Raw genomic sequence first — 21,825 nt, forward strand, 5'->3', positions numbered from 1 at the left:
AGAATCCATAGTGTATTTTTCCAAAATGGAACTACTGACGTTTCCACTTGGATATTCAAGCAGCCTCCAATAATACAATAGCTAGTACCACACATAAGTAGCTGAAAATTATATTTTATTGTAAATAAAAGTTACACATTGGCCTGGCTTTGCACTGCAAGCCTCAGTCATTATAGAATTTCATAAAAATTAGAAACAGAGAAGTACTTCAAGGTCTTCTGTATACTCCAGGTCCAAATGATAAATCACAGAATATTCTACAAAGCTCTCTTTTCGAGTTTCATTAAATTAAAATATCTGTTCTAGCATTGGCAGTGTAAAATATACGGAAGGCTGCAAACTTAATTACCCAATCTCAGTAATTTCTTGGGTAAATTTAGTTAAAAGTCAAGACATACTATCACATTCAAAAGTATAAATTCTAAGATCTGATGTGAAGAGTATCTCAGATTAGCTGTGGAATCTTACAGAAATATATCTCAAATTTCCAAATCATATATTAAATTAGTCCACATATATGAGGTAATTCAGGGAAGATAATGAGATACATGTTGTCTGATGGCAATAGCTCCTGTAGAAAAGGTATTTTAAATGTATGCTGTTTAGCAGAAAAGTGGCAGGTGAAGCTGGAGTATACAGAATCGTCGTACCAAGCCTAAACACGTATTTGTTTCCTTGCTTATAATTACAGTTCTGTGAGACAATTTGCAAAATATCCTTTTTCTCTCACTCTCTTATTTGCACTGATGAGAATCAGAAACCTACCAAAAGCAAATCTGCATGATGAATTCCTCAGGAGGCCATTAACAAGAGAAATTCCTAACGGGTTTTTATAAGGCAAAAATATTGAAAGTCTGGAAATTGTTGGCATAAAAATTACAAAAGAAAGGGGGCATTTTTAAGGCTATAATTCTTTATGCATTTATCTGGAAGTAAGCACTCCTGAATTATTTGATGTTGTAGAACTCCAGTGAATATTATCTAGATGTAATTTCAGGGACAAATTTATTGCACTGAGTAGCAGTATATCAATGTTAGTAATTCAGATATTGCAAAGACTGTTTCCCACATCATGGCCTTAGATTATCTGTATGCGATTCACTCAATTTATATATATATATATTCTACAACAAGTAAATAAAGCATACAATAAGCCATTTCTTGTTTGTTTAAAAAAAAAGTTTAAATGCCCCAGAAATGCAGACATATAAAAATTGTGAGACCAATATGTGAAATCTATTTTAAAATGAGATTACACTGGAACTGGCAGATCACTGTTTTGTGAAGAAATGGCAATAAGCTCAATCAAGATTGTGTGTGTTATATCAACAGGAACACATGAGACTGATAGTCTCTACATCTAATTTGTGGCTTTCTATCATTCTAAATTGCCATTTCTATATTGCTATTCTATTTCACTTACTTTTTTCTCAGCAAAAGATTAGCAAGGAAACAAAAAGGTATTTTGACCTGACACATCTTGTAATAAACAATAATCAAAATCTTTGCAAAACCAGCTGCTTCTTTCCCCTTTTTTAAAAATTCACAACAATGTCAATTTCTCCCTCCCCATTCCATAACAATTGCTGTACACACATAAAAACATAAACAAGTATGGCATAAATAAAAAGTATGAGACATCATAATTTCTTTACATGAAGTAAAATGCTTAATAAGAAAGTGATATAAATATATTTATAAAAGTGCACTGCTGATCATATGAATAATGCTTTGGCTTATTTCTTACGCTTATCCACCCAGTGAGGAGCCAAGGCAACATATCATATTCTCAAAAATAGATGAGGGATCAACTCTGCTGCTGGTTATTTGCTAAGATCAAAGGAAAAACTGTAACTCAACATTGTTCTCTTGAAAAAGAATATACGTTGTTAAGGCAACAAACCAAGTCCTACAGACATGTTGGCAAATGAAGTGAAAAAGGAAATCATTGTAGCATTTTTAGATCTGTACAGAAATTTTGGGCTTTTATTTGTTATAAAGCCATAGATATTCTTTAAAAAAATATGACAAAACACTTGAGCACATCAAGATAGTTGGTCTGCACTTTGCCACCACTACAAAGCTGGAGACAGCAGAAAAGAAACTGCTTTTACCTGCCTATTAATTACATTTTGCTTTAAGAGATGAACTGCTAATTAACTGAAAGCATTGTGCTCCCACCCTGCTTTTACTAACATGTGAGGCTAGTAGATTGCAATATTGTTACCACATGCAGCTTTGTGTAAAGTGACAGATAAGAGTGAATCTCAGTTTTGCAGAGAAGCAAACACTTGACAAGTTGGCTAGAGCAAAGGTAGATTAATATGTCTTTGCGAGGTTAACAGCAAACACCTGAAGTGTCACAAGCGGCAGAATGCTGTTTGCAAAGCAACAGGTTAGTCACATCGTTCATCTGTCCTAACGCTACTGCAGTGTACATGATTTGCTACATAATTAATAACAGATACTCATAGATCTCGTAGAGGTCCTGTCTGAGTGTATCTGGTTCTAATCCAACATTTTATATAATAAAGGTATGCTGTTGGCAACCAAACATTTGAGAGGTAAAGAAGTTAGTTCTTAATTGTACTCAAATCTGACAGAAGTGTCTCTTAAAAAAAGGTTTCTCAGAAAACAATCCAGAATTTAACAAACTGTAGGAAAACATGGTCTCAAGCTTTAGAAGCTATTCTTCTAAAGATCAGAAAAACATATGGAAAACCCCAGAATGAATAAATACAGATGAGCAATTTCACTTCTCCTTGCCCCAATTTTTCCATTACAAGCCCCAGGAAAAGGAAGCTTTGTTCAGTGTGAACAATCCTGCATAGGCTCAGCAGTAATACTTTGCCTGTCCTTCAAGACTGATCTTGGCAGCAATGAAATAACCTTTGGTCAAAAGTTTGGAGGGAAAAAACGGTTTTTCTGTGAAAGGGAATAGGGATAGACGAAGCTATCTAATGGAAATACATGAAACAATGTCTCACAGTAACTGAGATATTTTCATATCTATTATAATTGTAGTACAATAGCTTAACTGTATATACCTCTACCTGTTAAGGGAAAGTTTTAGCCTATCAACATCCATCTAAATGCAGCACATTGATAAGCTTTCTCACAATAGTCCTCACCACAATCTATTGCATAATATACTGTGCAACACAATCCATAAAATGGCACATTCTACAATATGGATAAATTCTGCAAATAATGTAAAATTTCATATACATTCCTCATTTTATCTATTGATTTTTAATATTCATAGAAGGGGCACTGTGCCTTGCTCAGCTTCCTCTAATTTCTAAAAATTCTTAACATCTCCCATGTGAATTCCTAGTTTCTCTGATGCCATAAAGACTAAAAAAATAGAAGTTAAAAGTGTCAAGCCCCACAATACTGATTTTTTTGCTAGACAAAAATTGTGTCATTACAGCATAGACACAGAACACACAGTTCTGCATTGCACCTTTAAGCAACCCTGCCTAAATGGAACTTGATTTCCTTATTTCATTCAGGGAACTTTATTGTCTAGATTCCATCCTATTTTTGATCCATGGGAATCCCCTCCCCCATTCTCATTATCCAGAAACATGGATATGAGAGGGCTAATGAGGAGAAACAACACCCTGCAACCTGAAAAGCTGTAAGACAGAGTGATAGTAGGAGTCCAGTACACATTTTTATAGATTTTAGCAATTCTTAGTCCATTCTCCGCTTTTTCATTTTCACAAATTTCAGAGAGATCTACAATGAAGCATTTTAGACTGTTCCTAGCCACACGCAAAATACCATGTCAGCACATGGGTAATTACAGAGAAAGCATCAATCCCAAATGAAGATACCAAAATGAAAGTGGCTGACTTCTGCACTGCCCTTACACGCTACCTTACTAGGCAAACGGAATGTCTATCTGCTAACATTTTGGAATGGATTCTCTGATACAGGCCACAACACTTCAGACAACAGTATCATCTAAAAACGGAATGCTATTTCAGAGATGGTAATTCAGTAAGGGAGCTGGGCAAAATGATGCTGGAGCAACTCTTCAGCTGAAGGTCTCTTTCTGGCTTCCACAAAGATCTGCCTTAAGAAGTTCCGGCAAGGTTCTGATATATGAGAAGGAAGCTGGGGGTTAGTAGGCTGTGTAGCAATCTTGAAAATGGCTGCCATAGCTTCATATTCTGCCCAGGGTGGTTTCTCTGTTAACATTTCCACAACAGTACAGGCAAGGCTCCTGGGAGGAGAAAATATAAGAAGAGTTCAAAGTTAGTGAAAAGTCTCTTTGAAACTCACTATCATCATTATGAAAAGATACTGAAAACTGAGAGAGGACTAACAGCATCTCTTAACCAACTATCTTATTTATTTTTTATAACAGCATTTGACCCATTAAAGACTCCAACAAATAGTTAGGACTGCAGAAAAAAAAGTGCAACCAGTCTGCTTTCCACAGAAGACCTGTACACTGTGTGGGTCAGACGTATGCTGATAAAATATCTACAAACCCCTCACATCCTGGACATAAACTGTTTCAACTCCTCCCCTTGTGACTACGCTTATAGGGCCTGCATGCCAATACAACTAGACACAGAGACAGTTTTCCCCCCCCCTTGTGCCATCACTCTTGCTGAACATCTCATTTTCACAGTGCTGTTTAATGTCTAAGTATATTTACCCATGTTGTACGACAGTAGTAGTGTTATCCTTCTCAATTTTTTACTATCCCCTCTTATTATCATTATTATTATGATTATTATTATTCTGTTGCTTTGCATGTACACTGAGAGCTTTTACACCAGAGACAAATTCCTTTAGTGTCTAATCACGTTTGATAAATAAAGCTATTCTATTCTGTTCTGTTCTGTTCTGCTCTGCTCTGCTCTGCTCTACTCTACATTCTATTCTGCTCTAATCTATTCTATTCTGTTCTATTCTACATTCTGTTCTATTCTGCTCAATTCTATTCTGTTCTATTCTACTCGACTCGACATTCTTTAGGAGACTGGAGGCTAAAAAGTATAAAGAACAGTTGTTGGAATTGGATATGTCTAGTTTAATGAAAAGAAGGACATGGGGTGACATGATAGCAATGTTTCAATATCTCAGGGGTTGCCACAAAGAAGAGGTGTCCAAAGCACCTGAGGGCAGGATAATAAAATAAGCAATAGATGGAAACTAATCAAGAAGAGAAGCAACCTAGAACTAAGAAGAAATTTCCTGACAGAACAATTAATCAGTGGAACAACCTGCCTTCAGAGGTTGTGAATGCTCCAACAATGGAAGTTTATAAGAAGAGATTGGACAACTATTTACCTGAAATGGTATAGTGTTTCCTGGTTGAGCAGGGAAACTAGAAGACCTCTAAGGTCCATTTCAACTTTATTATTCTGTTCTATTCCGTTCTGTTCCATTCTAGTCTAGTCAACTCTACATTCTTTTTTTAATAATACATTTTATCAAAGTATAAATACAAAGAGAAATTTAAAAATGGGGAGGAAAAAAGAAAAAAATATGGTATAAAGAGGGAAAAGGAAAGAAAAAGGCACCAACTTCCAACTCTCTTTAGCAGAGTAGAAGATAACATTACAACCTCAACCTTTTACTTTTACACAATATATACCAGCCATTTCTACAGAAACAAACTATCTAATCAGCAAAAACAAAATCAAACTTTCATTTTTTTTCCATTGCAAGCACAAAAGAGCCTTGGTGGAGCAGTGGGCTAATGCCTCCTTAAGTAACACCGGCTGCCTGCAATTAGTGCAGGTTCACATCCCACCAGGCTCAAGGTTGACTCAGCCTTCCATCCTTCTGAGGTAGGTAAAATGAGGACCCAGATTGTTGGGGGCAATAAGCTGACTTTGTAAAAATGCCGCTTGGGGGGGGGGGCGAAAGCCCTAATAAGCAGGTATATACATAGAATGAAGGCTATTGCTAAGCACATTGTGCTTTAGATTGTAAGCCGCCCTGAGTCTTCGGAGAAGGGCGGGATATAAATGGGATTAAAAAATAAAAATCCGGGACTTCCGGTGGCGACGCGGCGCCGAAGACAGCCGTCTCCGGGCTGTCCGCTCCACAGCTGTTTATCCATCGTAAACAGCGCCGATCAGCTGTTTAGATGGATTTGAAGCCCCCTCCTTGGGAGAAGAGGAGGGGCTGAGGCCCCAGGTAGGGGTTGAGCTCTCCGGGGCCGCCTGAGCTGAGAGTTTGGGCGGCTGAAGGATTGAGCCCCCCCGAAGCCTGGGTTGCTCCGAGCTGCGCAGCGTCTCTGCTCCGTGATTTTTGGAGCAGAGCCAGGCGTTAGCAACCACCCCTGCCAGAAGGAAATACCCTTGAGTATCAAGATGCAGGCAGAGCGGTACAGGAGGTCATGGTGATGTGGACTTTTATTTTTACTCTCTAGCTCAATGGATTTTATAGCTTTAAAGTGAAAGTGCGCAACAAGTGAAAGTGGGGAAAGATGGCGGCCAAAACTTCTAAAGCTCTTCGGAGTGCCGGGTCTTCCCCGGTGCAGCAGACCTCATTGCAAGCTTTGTTTTCTTCTGCACCTCCTCCGGCATTGACGCTTAAGGATTTACAAGATGCCTTTGAAAAGCATTCACAATTAATGTCTGATATGATGGATGAAAAGTTGAAAAAGCTGGAGGAGAAATTGGAGAAGAAGATGGAAGAGAAGTTTAGAGCAATGAGGGTAGACATGTTGTCTATAATTGAAAGTGTAGCTGAATGTGTGCAACAGCTGGAGGAAAAAGTGAAGGATCTCAGTCAAAAGAACTCTATATTAGAAGTAAAGGTATTAGAGAATGAAAATATAAGGGATAAAATGGACAGAGAATTGAGCCTTGTTCAGTACCATCAGATGCAGTATGCTATTAGAATAAGGGGCTTAAAAGAGAATCCTAAAGAAGATTTAAAGCAGCTGATCTCTGAGGCTTTGGAAGTGGTATTGGGCCAGTCAGCATCTGAAATTGAGGGAAGCATGGATAAAATTTTTCGTGTAAATTCATGGATTGCAAGACAGAGGAAGTTACCCAGAGATGTGGTGGTCTATTTTACAAAGAGAGTAATTAGAGATGAAGTCATTCAAGCTGCTTATGATACTAAATTGGTAGTTGCTGAGCAAGAAGTCCTGGTTTTAAAAGAGATTCCTCCAAAGATTTTAAGGAGAAGGAAAGATTTTGCATTTCTTACACAGGAACTTAAGAAATGTGATATCAAGTTTAGATGGGAGATTCCAGTTGGACTGGTGGTGATGCACGAAGGTAAAAGACATCGTCTGGTTACTGTGGCCCAGGCACGTGATTTTTATAGCAACGTGTTAAAAGCAACCCCCCTATCACTTCTGGAAGCTGCAAAAGGATATGGCGAGGGAAAGCCTCAAGATGTTGCAGATAGACACAGAGGAGAATGGTGTTGGAGGGGATCAAGTTACAGTCTCATCGGCTGTTGCTGGAGAGCAGAGGATGTCGCGTGCCGCCCTAAGACGAGCGAGACGAGAGCAAGAGCAAGACCAGCAGAAAGTTATGGAACCTCCAAAGCGTACTTACAGTGAAGCTGTGGGAGGGGCGCAGTCCAAAGAAGTTACAGGGGCCATTTCAGACGTGCTCCAAAAGCTTTGGGGCGTCAAGATTGGTGACTAAATTTCTAATTTAGAATGTCAGTGGATTAAATTCATCATAGAGGAGAAAGAAAGTCTTTCAATATTTAAAACAATTTAAGACTGATGTTTTTGGTTGCAAGAAATGCATATTAGGGTTATGGATCAAAAGTATTTACTGAATTTAAGATTGGGTACGCAAGCTCCTAATTAACAACAAGTTGACTTTTCTTAACTTACTACATATAAAGGGTACTTAATTGGATTATAAAAATTTTTAAATTTTTTTATTTTATTTTTATTTTATTTTATTTTCATTGGAGATTGGAATGGTGTCCTAGACATATAGATGGATAAAGCGGGTTTTTTTTTTTAAGCGTGTCATGAGTCATGCTAGATTGCCTAAATTTCCTTTTTATTTGAACTCAAGGATGATCTGGAATTGTGAGACATTTGGTGTGATATATGCAAGAACTATTTTTGATCATAGTTCAGTTTGGTGGGAGATTAATAAGGTTAATAGAGATAGGCGCTTTTGGCGCGTAATTGAGAATTTGTTTAGAAATTAGAGGTAAATAGTAGATGAAAGTTTTTTTTAAATTAATATGATAATATGGGACTAAGAAATTTCATTTAGCATTTGAGTAAAGCTCCTTTTTCTGTTTTTCTTCTTCTTTTTATTTGTAATATTAATATTGTTTGTAATCATTTTACATGAGCTAGAGGGTGATAGAATTAATAGTTTATTGTAGATAGCATATGGATGCTTATGTTTGTTTTTCGTTTTTATACCCTGTATTTAGCTCTGGGAAGTCGGGGGGGAGGGGGGAATGGGGGAGAGGGATAGGGAGGGTTAGATAGGGGTGGGGGAGGGGGGATTGATAAAGTTAAAATGTACTGTAAAACTTTTTAAATAAAAAATAAAAAAATAAAAATCCGGAAGCAATTTCCAAAGAAACAAAATTAAATATATTCTCTTCTGTGGATAAGAATCAATTTCTCCTTGCTGTGGGAAATAGTATATGCTTCTATTTAGTCATTAATCTTTGTAAACTGTCATATTTTATACTAAAAGAATCCCCTATATTATTTCAAATTTTGAACCCTAAAGGGAGAAAACACTTTTGCTAGTTTTCAACCCTACATTCTGTTCTATTCTACTGTACTGTAGTCAGATTTGAGACATAATGAAGATCCTGACAAATCAGTAGTTGAAGTCATATATAAAGAAAATGTGAAAACAATCACGTTAGCGTAATGATATATAGTAATTACCTTAGGAGATGGGGAAAGAGAATAATCATGGTATAGTCCAGAGTTCCCCAATCTTTCCTTGCAGACCAGCCTGGGGGCAGGAGGAAGGATGGTTCCGTGTGAACAGCAAGCGTGTGGAACTCCATTTGCATGAGTGGTCGTCCACTTGCACAACTGGAGTGTGTGTTCCTGTGCTTGCCCATGTAGGGATATGCTCACGCATTCTCCTGCCACTTCTGTGGTCTGCTTCTGAATGGCTCAAGGCCCAGGAATGGACCGTGGCCTGAGGGTTGGAGACCCTTGGTATAGCCCATAGCTGCATAACGGGCAAAGAAAGAAACTCATAAGGGAACTACCTAACTACTCAGGCTGAAAAAAAGATGGTAGGATATCTGTATTATCAGATTCTATTTTTGAAACCATATAATAAAGTACAATTTGCTCATCTAATTCTAATGTCCGATTTACTGCGGGAGCCTGACAGGAGGCAGTCAAGGCCATGAGATTCAGAAGACATTTTGTTCAATTTATGAATTAGCAGCAGCATGCAAGAGCTATAGGTACAATTATCTTTATTCAGTCCTTGGGTGAGAATGTCTGGCAAGATAATGAATTCAATATCACTTCTATAAAAGGACACATTATGTGGAACAGAAGTTGAACTTGTTCCAATTTACAGAGAAACCAAAGGCAGAAAAAGAAATGTAGGTATATGAAAATATTGTTTGTAAAAGTTGAGTCAACCTTGATTGTTCCACTTCTGTTATCTTCTGCTTTGTTAGTTTTTTGGTTGTAGTCAAAGTTTGGGTTTTTGTATCTAAGCTGGCATCTTGTTTTTTTATGTTAGGTCTTATTTTATCACAAGCTGAAAGAATGATTTCATGTATTGCTTTCAACATGGAAAGGATCTTTTCCTGGTCTTCATCCATATTCTCTTAATAATGTGTTGAGGAATTTAAAATCAGACATTAAAAATAATTTTATAACTAGGTATGGGACCTCTATTTCATATGTTTATAGATAGTCTTTATAGTAGAAGTCGTTTCTCAAGTAAGATTTTATAGTCGAAGATATTTCATCATCTTATATAATAACCAATGTTCCTCAAGTAAAGAGATAGGAAAGCAATTCCCCACATATAACTCTGAAAGTCAGTAAAAGTTTACATTTATAGTTCAAGCAGGCCAGTTATGCCACCCAGACATTCTCTTTACAGCTGAGTTTCTCACAGGTGGTATCAAGGTCAAAAGAGTCTTAACTAAAGTCTGGACTTCAAGCCAAGTCTCTTTTAGGCAATAACAAGTTGTAATACCAAACTTTGCCACAAGATGACACCGATGTCATTTAAAACTTTTTAAGTCCCCCATTTTTATAATAGTTTTTCAAAGCTTATTTCTTTTCTTTTTAAATAAAAATCAGTGTATCAATAGAAATAGGAATAAGAAAACTTCTAGGAAAACTTTTTAGTCCCTAAATTTCAAAAATATATGCATCCAATTAATGTTTTTATAATTGCTTTGTTTCCCCAGGGTAGTCAGTCGCCGCTGTTCTTAGAGGGCAGGGCAGGAATTCCCTTCCCTCTATCCTCACAGGGGGAAGAATACTTAGAGCAGCTTTTGCAGGAAAAATATTTAGAGTCTTAAAGAGAAGATCAGATCTCACCCAGTTTCATCCGTATTACTTTAAAGGTGCTTGGTAGTAATTTTGACTTCGGCTGTCAGCAGCTTAATGACAAGCCATATTGCTATGGCTGGTCTTTCCCCTGCCAGTTTGGAGAGCTGCCCCGGAAGGGCTGCTGCCTACAGGGGACTTTCAACCCTTTACAGGGTCCCCCAGTGGGATGAAATCGGACACTGAAGACGGAGTTTGCCTCCCTGTGTCCGAAGGCACCGATGGCAAACCAGAAGTCCTCCCTGTCGTAGCTTCTTAAAGCAGCCCAGATGTAAGGTACTGTCTGAGTGGGTTGTGGCAATGATTAATTTTTGAGGGAAGGGATTATTCTTTTACTTTAAAGGCCTCAATTCGCCCCTTCTTCAAGAAGCAATTGCTGAATCCTACCATACCGGACAATATTCAATATATCACTTCTATTTTGGGGAAAAGATAGTTGTGTAACAGCTTTAGGACCTTGGAATAAGTGGATTATCTAGATTCCTTACCCAACTGCCACTTTTATTTTGGGAGAAGGGATAAAAACCTCCCCTCCCTTTAGTTCTGGGAGTTTCCTTGTTTTCAGGTTGCTTTTTTCCCAAGAACAGGTTTTAAAATCGTAGAGGAAGGAAAATAATCTCACCCAGATTCAACCATGTTGTTCATGCTTGTTTTCTCCGAAGGTCAGCAGCTTCCAACTGGCTGCATGGGTGCAGTCAGTCTTTCTCCTGTTGGTTCTGGGGGCTTCCTTGGATCAAGTGGGTCGACCACTGTCTCCCTGCAATCTACAAGGGTCCCCTCTTGCTTTGTCGCCTCTCCGGGCAACTTAAGGCCCTTTTTGAGGCCCCAGCAGGAAGAAATCAGGCGCAGGAGGCAGAGCCCCACTTCCCTGTGTCCGTCTAAATGCAACATCAAAACCAGAACAGCACTCCTTGCACTTTTGAATGACCTCTGGCTTAGATGGGATGGGGTTAATGTATCCGTGACCTACTTGAACTCTTAGCAGCTTTTGATACCATTGACCATGGTATCCTTCTGGTTCAGTTCAGAGGATTTGGGTTGAATGGCATGTTTGCCTCCTTCTTTCTGGGTTGATTCCAGCTGGTGATGATAGGGAAGGAGAGGTCCCTCCCTCAGACTCTGCTTCGTAAGGTGCCACAAGGTTTGGTATTTTCTCCTCTCTCTCATAAACATCTATGTTTGGTTGCTGAATGAACTCATCCATCCCACTGGGTGAGATATCATCAATATGCATATGATACACAATTCTGTATCTCCACCCCTGGCAAATAAAATGAAACTGTGAATGTCTTATCCTAACGTCTGGAAATCGTGACGATCTGGGTGGCTTAGCAAGACTGAATGGCTGGATTTGGGGGCCCATTGTTTCAAGGAGTATGCCATCTTTGGTGCTGGATGGTGTTACATACATGCATACATACAAATCCCATGTGCAACCTGGAGATCTTCTTAGACTAATGACCCCTGATCAATGAGCAAGTGGCAGTTGTGGCTAGGAGGCCTATGCTGCAGATCCCATTAACTAAGGACCTACATTTGGTGGGTTCCTGGATATGTGCCTTCTCTGCCATAGTGCCTGCCTTATGAAACATTATTCCTATCCAAAATTATGGCTCCACTCATATTATATACCGAAAGGATCTCAAGACCTGATTATCTGAGCAGGCCTAGGGCTCCCAGGAACCATTGCAATGCTCACTAGTTTTATTCCCTCTTTGACTAGGTTTTGTATCTCTGTTTATATAATTATAGCTATTTTATTTTTATATTTATATTTTTTTTATATCTGTGATTTTGTATGTAATTTTATCCCTTTTGTTGTGTTCCTCCCAGAGACACCTTCAGTGAGATGGGCAGCTACATAAATGTGATTAATAAATATTTGCTCATCCATGCTAACACTCACTGTAAGATGTAACCCATAAAAATTGATTTCAAAATAAATACCTTCCCTTAAAGTGGTTAAGACAAGATGCACTTTGGCACCTATTAACTTCTATATTAACTAAAGCCTTAGATAAACCAGATTTTCATTGTCCCTCACTTGCAGGACTCAACACTGCCATCATGCTATATACTGAATAAGTAATTAATTCATACATTGTAATTAGCTTTAAGAGAGCCATAAAAGCTATAGTCCAATATTGAAGGGAGATTGCACTACTACGTATTAATTTTACAAAACCAAAAATTATGGCACAATAAAGCTATAGAGATGGACCACTGAAAGAAACAAAATCACATAGGTCCAGAACTTCAAATATTGGGAATAAATTTTCACCATATGAAGATCTGGAAAGCTCTGATTTTTTAATTTTTTTGTTAAGAATACTTGGATTCTCAATAGCTATTAAGCTTCAATGGTTCAAACCTCAATACCTATTAAATTATTAAAATGGCTATTAAAAATATCTAAGGAGGAAAATTGATTTCAGCAATTTTAAATCTTTTTCAGCAAAACGGTTAGCCCCATTTCTTTATGGAGTTTACATGAATATAAAAGAAAATTGAGATAGTGCAACTAAAGAGTATTCTTTCTGCTCCTAGATGTACAGGTGAAACTCGAAAAATTAGAATATCATGCAAAAGTTCATTTATTTCAGTAATGCAACTTAAAAGGGGAAACTAATATATGAGATAGACTCATTACATGCAAAGTAAGATAGTTCAAGCCATGATTTGTCATAATTGTGATGATTATGGCTTACAGCTCATGAAAACCCCAAATCCACAATCTCAGTAAATTAGAATATTGTGAAAAGGTGCAATATTCTAGGCTCAAAGTGTCCCACTCTAATCAGCTAATTAAGCCATAACACCTGCAAAGGGTTCCTGAGCCTTTAAATGGTCTCTCAGTCTGGTTCAGTAGGAATCACAATCATGGGGAAACTGCTGACCTGACAGTTGTGCAGAAAACCATCATTGACACCCTCCATAAGGAGGGAAAGCCTCAAAAAGTAATTGCAAAAGAAGTTGGATGTTCCCAAAGTGCTGTATCAAAGCACATTAATAGAAAGTTGTGTGGAAGGGAAAAGTGTGGAAGAAAAAGGTGCACAAGGAGCCTGGAGAGGATTGTCAGAAAAAGGCCATTCAAAAGTGTTGGGGACTTTCACAAGGAGTGGACTGAGGCTGGAGTCAGTGCATCAAAAGCCACCACACACAGACGGATCCTGGACATGGGCTTCAAATGTCGTATTCCTCTTGTCAAGCTGCTCCTGAACAACAAACGACGTCAGAAGCGTCTTACCTGGGCTAAAGAAAAACAGACCTGGTCTGTTGCTCAGTGGTCCAAAGTCCTCTTTTCTGATGAGAGCAACTTTTGCATCTTATCTGGAAACCAAGGACCCAGTGTCTGGAGGAAGAATGGAGAGGCACACCCTGCAAGATGCTTGAAGTCCAGTGTGAAGTTTCCACAGTCTGTGTTGATTTGGGGAGCCATGCCATCTGCTGGTGTTGGTCCACTGTGCTTCATTAAGTCCAGGGTCAACGCAGCCGTCTTCCAGGAGATTTTGGAGCACTTCATGCTTCCTTCCGCAGACCTGCTTTATGGGGATGCTGACTTCATTTTCCAGCAGGACTTGGCACCTGCTCACATTGCCAAAAGCACCAAAACCTGGTTCAATGACCGTGGGATTTACTGTGCTTGATTGGCCAGCAAACTCGACTGACCTGAACCCCATAGAGAATCTATGGGGCATTGCCAAGAGAAAGATGAGAGACATGAGACTGAACAATGCAGAAGAGCTGAAGGCTGCTATTGAAGCATCCTGGTCTTCCATAACACCTCAGCAGTGCCACAGGCTGATAGCTTCCATGCCACGCCACATTGAGGCAGTAATTGATGCAAAAGGGGCCCAAACCAAGTACTGAGTACATATGCATGCTTATACTTTTCAGAGGTCCGATATTGTTCTATGTACACTCCTTGTTTTATTGATTGCATGTAATATTTTAATTTTCTGAGATTGTGGATTTGGGGTTTTCATGAGCTGTACGCCATAATCATCACAATTATGACAAATCACAGCTTGAACTATCTTGCTTTGCATGTAATGAGTATCTCATATATTAGTTTCCCCTTTTAAGTTGCATTACTGAAATAAATGAACTTTTGCATGATATTCTAATTTTTCGAGTTTCACCTGTATATCCTAGGCAGCTAGACTAGGCAACAGAGTGCCTTGAAGAGCAGTGAGGTCTTGAACGCAGACACTTATTGGCTGTTTTGTTCCTTTCAGGTTTAATCCTGTTAGTTTTGGCAGATAAACATTTCTGAAAGTGGAAAGCCAAAAAGGACAATAAGTTGCTATCATATGGGCTTTTGGTAGAGTTGCTTTCCTCTCTAGGGTATGACTTGGCTAATCAGTATTTCCTGCAAAGAGTCAAAGATATGGAACACTAAAATGAAGTAAACAGTATATCACAGAAAGCTTTGTTTAAAAAATTTATCTGGAACCAACAAACTAATCACACTTACCATTCCAGACCTATAAGGAAAATTATTTAAAGCTAGATACTGTGTTCCTCCACTTTTAAAATAAATATAAATATTTTAAAATTCCCTTGGACAAGACAGCTTGCCCATGAGAACTGGGGAAAACTGAAATAAACCTCATTTTATTATATTGCCTTTCCTATAAGGACTTATATTTAAAATACATTAGCCCTGTACTGTGGGTTATCCAGGCAAACTGGAAGAAAATTAAACTATTTTGCTACTTTCAGATGTGAAGTATTACATAATTCTCAGGATAGTTAACTTTTGTGTGCTGCTTTGAAAACATGACAACAGACTATTTAACATTGTAAATGGGACAGACTCTCATAGAGTTTAACTGTATTTTACAAATTTGTGCTTGATCTTTAATCGTAAATAAAGATATATGCTGAAGATCCTTGACCGTAGCTAAATGAAATGATGAAGGAAAAAAAAATAGGGGAGGAGGAAAACGACCCTGATGAAAAGTTAAGACTACAATCAGTAAAACCAAAGAATGGTGTTTGTTACAGAAGCAGAAGTAAACAGGATCAGAAGGGTCAGAAATGCTGGTCACAATGAAATGAAATGAAACTGTCCGTATGGCAGCTTGTTTCCAGAAAAATATGAACACAGCCCAAAAACGCAAGCCTTCTTGAAGAAATTTTATGAAGCATTCTAACACAGATCAATAAAAGCAATTTATCTTTTAAATTACTTTATCTTAAAAAAATAACCTTAAAAAGATGCTGTAAACAAATGCCACTCAATAGTACAAATACATACATGAGTGCACATTACGTTATAAAGCTATTTTTAACTTATTCTTTGTCAAAAGAACTTCTCAAAACCATGAGAAAAACTACTGCTCAAGAAAGACTAATACACTCTTTTATTAAAATCACGCCAATTTGCAAGAATGAATTTCTTCACTTCTATAAAAATATGACCCACAGCACTGCACATTGAATAACTAATCTTTTTAGGTTAGTGGAAATATTAGATCCTCGAATGTTGATATTTACTTTAATGAATTAGGACCCATTATGTCCTAATCCCTGACTGAAAAAAAAGTTAATTAGAGCTTCTTTGTTATCCTGCAGTTGCAGATACTTATGATAATGACAAGCTTGTGTGCCATGTTTGATCAGTGAATACAGAAACTGTATTTCAACACATCACAATTTAGGTTATATTGAAGTATTTTAAAGCAGCTGTCCCCAATCAATTGAAACCAACAGAGGAAATGCACAGAGTTTACGCTAGAAAACTTGCAGGCTTTTTATAAAAAAAATAGTTTATGATGAGCAACCTATGACTACATGTAGTCTTGCTTCTTTTTGGCAACCCTCATTGGTGAGATTGTCACATTTCTAGATCTTTGCTTTTCTTCAGTTTGTTACATTTAATAAACCAATTTTACTTATCATCACCCATTTGATTCCCTGAAATAGTCGATTGTTATGACTTATCTATCTGTGCCATTATCATATCACCACCATGCTCCTTACTGCTCCTAAAGACTGGTTTATTAAAACATGGCCTGTTCTGCTTATTGAGTGTGGGATCCTTTTTGCTTGAATACTGAGGAAACAAGAAGCAAACATTCATGTCAACCTCTGCAACTCCATGACATATTTATTATTTAGAGATTTTGTAAAGTACTTGGAGGACCCTAGCCAAGAGTTGTTGTTGCTGCTGTTTTAAACTCTTTCCTTTTTATCTGATAGGGATATAGAAGATTCTTGTTTCAAAAGTAACCATCCAGAAAAAGCTTTGATAAGGTAATATGCTTTAGTGACAAAAAAGTCAAGTTTAAACTCGTCAATTATACTGAAGGTTATGGCAACTCTCATTAGCATCTCCCCTTCTAATAATAAGCTGATTGAGCACTGACAGAATGAGCTACTGCAGAATCAGAGGGAGGAAGAGAGACATCAGCATGCTTGGATGACTTCTGAGCTATTACAAAAGAAAGAAAAGTTGTGCAGAAAACCAGAGCAACATCCAGGAACACAGAACATTGAACAGCAGTGGGGAAAGTGGGAGGGAAAAAGGGGAGAGAGGAAAAATAAATTAGCCTGTTGAATCCATTATAGTTTACAGAAAAAGGTTAATAAAATGCCAACTGGTTCAGAATATTGTGGCAGAAAGTTCCTTTTCTAGAAAGTAATCCTTTATATCAGGGGTGTCACAAACTCAATTTCATTGAGGGCCGCATTCAGCATTGCGGTTGCCCTCAGGGGGCCGGGTGGGTATCGCCAGGGTGGGCGTGGCCTACTGGGTGGGCGTGGCTAGAGTGCGTATGGCCTACTGGGTGGGCGTGGCTAGAGTGCGTATGGCCTACTGGGTGGGCGTGGCCAGCTCTACATCGTTTGCATCAAGGGTGCCTATGGGGGCCTGGGCAGGAGTGGGACAGATCTGAGGGTCTCTGGCAGGAGGAGGGTCTCTGGGCCAGGGCAAAGGCAGTGTGGGCCGTTCCCTCACTGTTTCTAGGATGGCTTCACGGGCCACATGAAACCACTTTGCGGGCCGGATCTGGCCCCCGGGCCTTGTGTTTGACATGTCTGCTTTATATTAAGCAAGCAGCACAAAGCTATTTCTCACCAGATGTCAGCTTTTCTTCCATAGCCCTCTCCACTGATCACTTCTGGACTCATCCAATAAGGGGTGCCAGTGACAGAGCGGATGCCAGTCCCAGACATGCAGATTGTCTGCAGTCGCCTGCTAGCCCCAAAGTCTCCAAGCTTCACATTGCCCGCAGAATCTCGAAGAATATTGGCTCCTGAGTTTGAAGTGGGTGTAGAGATGGAGAAAAATAAAAGAAATATAAGCTGCTCAAGTATACAACTCAAAGTACAGATTTATAAACCTTCACAGCTTAAAATTACTTGAGTCCCATACAAATTATCTTGTCACTGCAGCCACCTTGCAGTTAAATTCTAAAGATGAAGATGCTTCTTTTTAGCGATACATCCAAACCGCCGTTTTCTCAGTCCATTACTGTATGACCCACAGCACATTACACTGCATAACCACTCTTTTTAAATTAGTGGAAATATTTGATCCTTGAATGTTGGTGTTTACTGTAACAAAATGTCTTTTAGAAGATTGAACTTAGCTATTCATAAAATAGCTGCAGTGATTATTGTAGCCAGTCCCAAAACACCAAAAAAAGCTGATGAGATGTTCTCTACCATATTCTTTAGACCACTTTCCCCTTTTCCTCATCCTCCTGGCCAATGCACCAGCTTGATTTTGTTCTTTTTTTCCAGACTGTCAGCCATTTTTATTTTCCAGCTGTAAGTATGGTCCTATCTTCTAAAAAAAATTAAAATGTCAGATGAGTAAGATACCAAGAGAGTTACTTGTTATACTTTAAAGCTGACATTTTTTAAATATCCCCAAATATAGTTTGAGACTGAAGCATGAAAAATAATGCCTCTTGTAGTTTTCCCAGTGAAAACAATATGTTATGCTATTACTTGCCCTCTAGGTACTATTCACTGCAAACTATTCTTTTGGAAACGAAGAACAATGATTGGATAAAAAGAGGGGAGGATTTTGATTAATAAAGGTACAAGAAGAAAAGATAAGTTTCATTCCTTATTGCATTCATAATATAACATGTCCTATTTCCAGATCCTGTCACCACTCTTGCACTGTTTCTTGAGCTACTCAGTATGTCTTCAATTTGTCATTTCTCAATGTGATTATAATACTGCAGAATATATAGTGGCTGGTTTTTTTTTAATCCCATTTATATCCCGCCCTTCTCTGAAGACTCAGGGCGGCTTACAATCTCAGAAGCACAAATCAATGTGCTTAGCAATAGCCTTCACTCTATGTATATGCCTGCTTATTAGGGCTTTCGGGGGGGCCCCCAGCGGCATTTTTACAAAGTCAGCTTATTGCCCCCAACAATCTGGGTCCTCATTTTACCTACCTCAGAAGGATGGAAGGCTGAGTCAACCTTGAGCCTGTAATGCCAATTCATGACTTTTTGAGTATACCGGCAAATAGATATTGGGGAGAATTCCATGGACATGAATTCAATAGCATCTAATGTATTGTTAATAGTATTTGTTCAACTATTGAATAGTATTATGACATTGATACTAACGCCATCTTGAAAAAAACATAGCCAATATTTATTTCCTGTCCTCTATGGTATCAATAAGCATAATAGAACATGTATAAGTATGAAGCCATGTGGATTTGCGTGGATCTCTTACCTTTTATATCTCTGTGTACAATCATGTTGCTATGAAGATAACAGACTCCTTCAAGAATCTGCCGAGTGTATTTTCGAGTCACATTTTCCGTTAGTGCACCATAGGCTTTCAGCTGATCCTTGACAGAACCCTTCACAGGAAAAGCAGGAAAGATATATATATATATATATATATATATATATATATATATATATATATATATATATATATATATATATATATATATATATATATATATATATATATATATATATATATATATATATATATATATATATATATATATATATATATGTTAAATGCTTGTTAATATAACTTTATATATATAAAGTTCATCTAGTGCTCTTAGCAAGATTTTTGGCTGTGGTTTGCTATTGCCTTTTTCTCAGAACAGAGAATGATTGGCCTAAAGTCACCCAGTTGGTTTTGAGCACAAGGCAGAACTAGAACTTAGTATTTTCAGGTTTCTAGCCAGGTGCCTTTAATCATTACACAAAACTGGCTAATGAAGTTGAAGGGAATTTAAAAAAAGTAAAGAACTCTGTATCCTACTGAAATCTGAGATGGATTACAACCACTTTTCTGAAGAATCCATAGAACTCTTACCCCTGGCATGTATTCCATGAAAATGCTCAGGGTCTTTTCTGCTCGGTCTCTTAAACATCCATAATACTGAACAATCCGCTCGTGCTGAAGGTTCTTCAGTAGCTGAATCTCACATTCCAACGCACTCACTTCCTGCAGGAATAAGAATTGCCAGATTACCTTGAGAAAGACATAGGACAGCAATCTCCACATAAATGTCACTTTTTAGTAGAGGTAAAATTTAGGCAATCTGAACCTAATATTATGGCATCATCAGACTTCTTATCCCCACTCCTACACATCTGAAATTAAATACAGAAATATTACTATTTTTTTTAAAAGGACAATTAACTGACATATCTGACATGAAATCGTAAGTCCTATTCCACAAAGAGGGTAGCCTAAAATATAACTGCAAAAGTGGTAATTTTTAGGTAGTTGCTGAAACATTGAACTTTGCATACTAATTTATGTATGGCATAAGATGTTATTCATCTCTTCCCGTGCTGATTCATTTCTACTAGCAATGCAGCCGCTAATGCTATCCAACTGCTAAACTACATGGAATTTTCAGGCAATCAATTAAGCCTGCAATTTCACAAAATGTAATTTTTTACTGTTATGCAAATGTGTTGTAGCTGGTATTTTAGAAGCAGTGGCATTAATGAGTAGACATGTATACAGTTGCGAGAAAAAGTATGTGAACCCTTTGGGATTACGTGGAGTTTTGCATGAATTGGCCATAAAATGTGCCCTAAATGTCATGTAAGTCACAACAATAGAAAAACACAGTCTGCTTAAAATAATACTACACAAACATTAGCTGTTGTCATGTTTTAATTGAACATAAGATGGAAACATTCACAGTGCAGGGTGGAAAAAGTATGTGAACCCCTAGCCTATTGACTTCTCCAAGAGCTAATTGGAGCCAGGAGTGAGCCAACCTTGACTCCAATCAGTGTGATGATATTGGATGTGTTGCTGACAGCTGTCCTGCCCTTTAAAAACACACACCTGTTTTGGGTTTACTGGTCTCAAGAAGCACTGTCTGATGTGAACCATGCCTCGCAGAAAAGAGCTCTCAGAAGACCTATGATCAAGAATTGATGACTTGCATGAAGCTGGAAAGGGTTACAAAAGTATCTCCAAAAGCCCTGATGTTCATGTGTCAACGGTAAGACAGATTGTCTACAAATGGAGAAAGTTTAGCACTGTTGCTACTCTCCCTAGGCGTGGTCGTCCTGTAAAAATGACTGCAAGAGCACAGTGCATAATGCTTAATGAGGTAAAGAAGAATCCTAGAGTGTCAGCTAAAGACCTACAGAAATCTCTGGCACATGCTAACATTTTTGTTGACACATCTACAATAAGGAAAACATTAAACAAGAATGGAGTACATGGGAGGACACCACGGAGGAAGCCATTGCTGTCCAAAAAAAATATTGTAGCACGTTTGAAGTTTGCAAAAGAGCACCTGGATGTTCCACAGCACTACTGGCAAAATATACTGTGGACAGATGAAACCAAAATTGAGTTGTTTGGGGAAAAAAACACTATGTGTGGAGAAGAAAAGGCACAGCACACCAACATCAAAACCTCATCCCCACTGTAAAACATGGCGGAGGGAGCATCATGGTTTGGGGATGCTTTGCTGCCTCAGGGCCTGGACGGATTGTGGTCATTGATGGGAAAATGAATTCCAGAGTTTATCAGGACATTTTGCAGGAAAACGTACAACCATCTGTCCGCCAACTGAAGCTCCGCAGAGGATGGGTGATGCAACAGGACAATGACCCAAAGCATACAAGTAATTCAACAAAACAATGGCTTCAACAGAACAGAATACGCCTTCTGGAGTGGCCCAGTCAGAGTCCTGACCTCACCCCGATTGAAATGCTGTGGCATGAACTTAAGAGAGCGATTCACACCAGACATCCCAAGAATATTGCTACACTGAAACAGTTTTGTGCAGAGGAGTGGTCCAAAATTACTCCAGATCGTTGTGC

The 21,825-nt window shown here is 38.3% G+C and overlaps 1 protein-coding gene across 3 annotated transcripts in view; it reads right to left on the reverse strand.

The window, feature by feature from the left end:
• Positions 1–98: 98 nt before the first annotated feature.
• MAP3K3 (mitogen-activated protein kinase kinase kinase 3) overlaps positions 99–21,825 on the reverse strand; it is a 61,450-nt gene continuing 39,723 nt past the window's right edge. Inside the window, exons 14-17 of one of the 3 annotated variants that reach the window (XM_081343735.1) lie at positions 19,841–19,972; positions 19,235–19,364; positions 17,607–17,784; positions 99–4,234 (exon numbers count right to left, since the gene is read on the reverse strand). In XM_081343735.1, the coding sequence (XP_081199861.1) occupies positions 4,006–4,234; positions 17,607–17,784; positions 19,235–19,364; positions 19,841–19,972 (669 nt within the window). In that variant the 3' untranslated portion in view covers positions 99–4,005. Of the gene's footprint in view, positions 4,235–14,717; positions 14,895–17,606; positions 17,785–17,885; positions 18,321–19,234; positions 19,365–19,840; positions 19,973–21,825 lie in introns of those variants that run through there. The other 2 variants (XM_081343736.1, XM_081343737.1) reach the window with 2 other exon arrangements.

The sequence above is a fragment of the Vipera berus genome (genome assembly GCF_964194415.1).
Source record: "Vipera berus genome assembly, chromosome: Z".
Lineage (NCBI taxonomy): Eukaryota > Metazoa > Chordata > Lepidosauria > Squamata > Viperidae > Vipera > Vipera berus.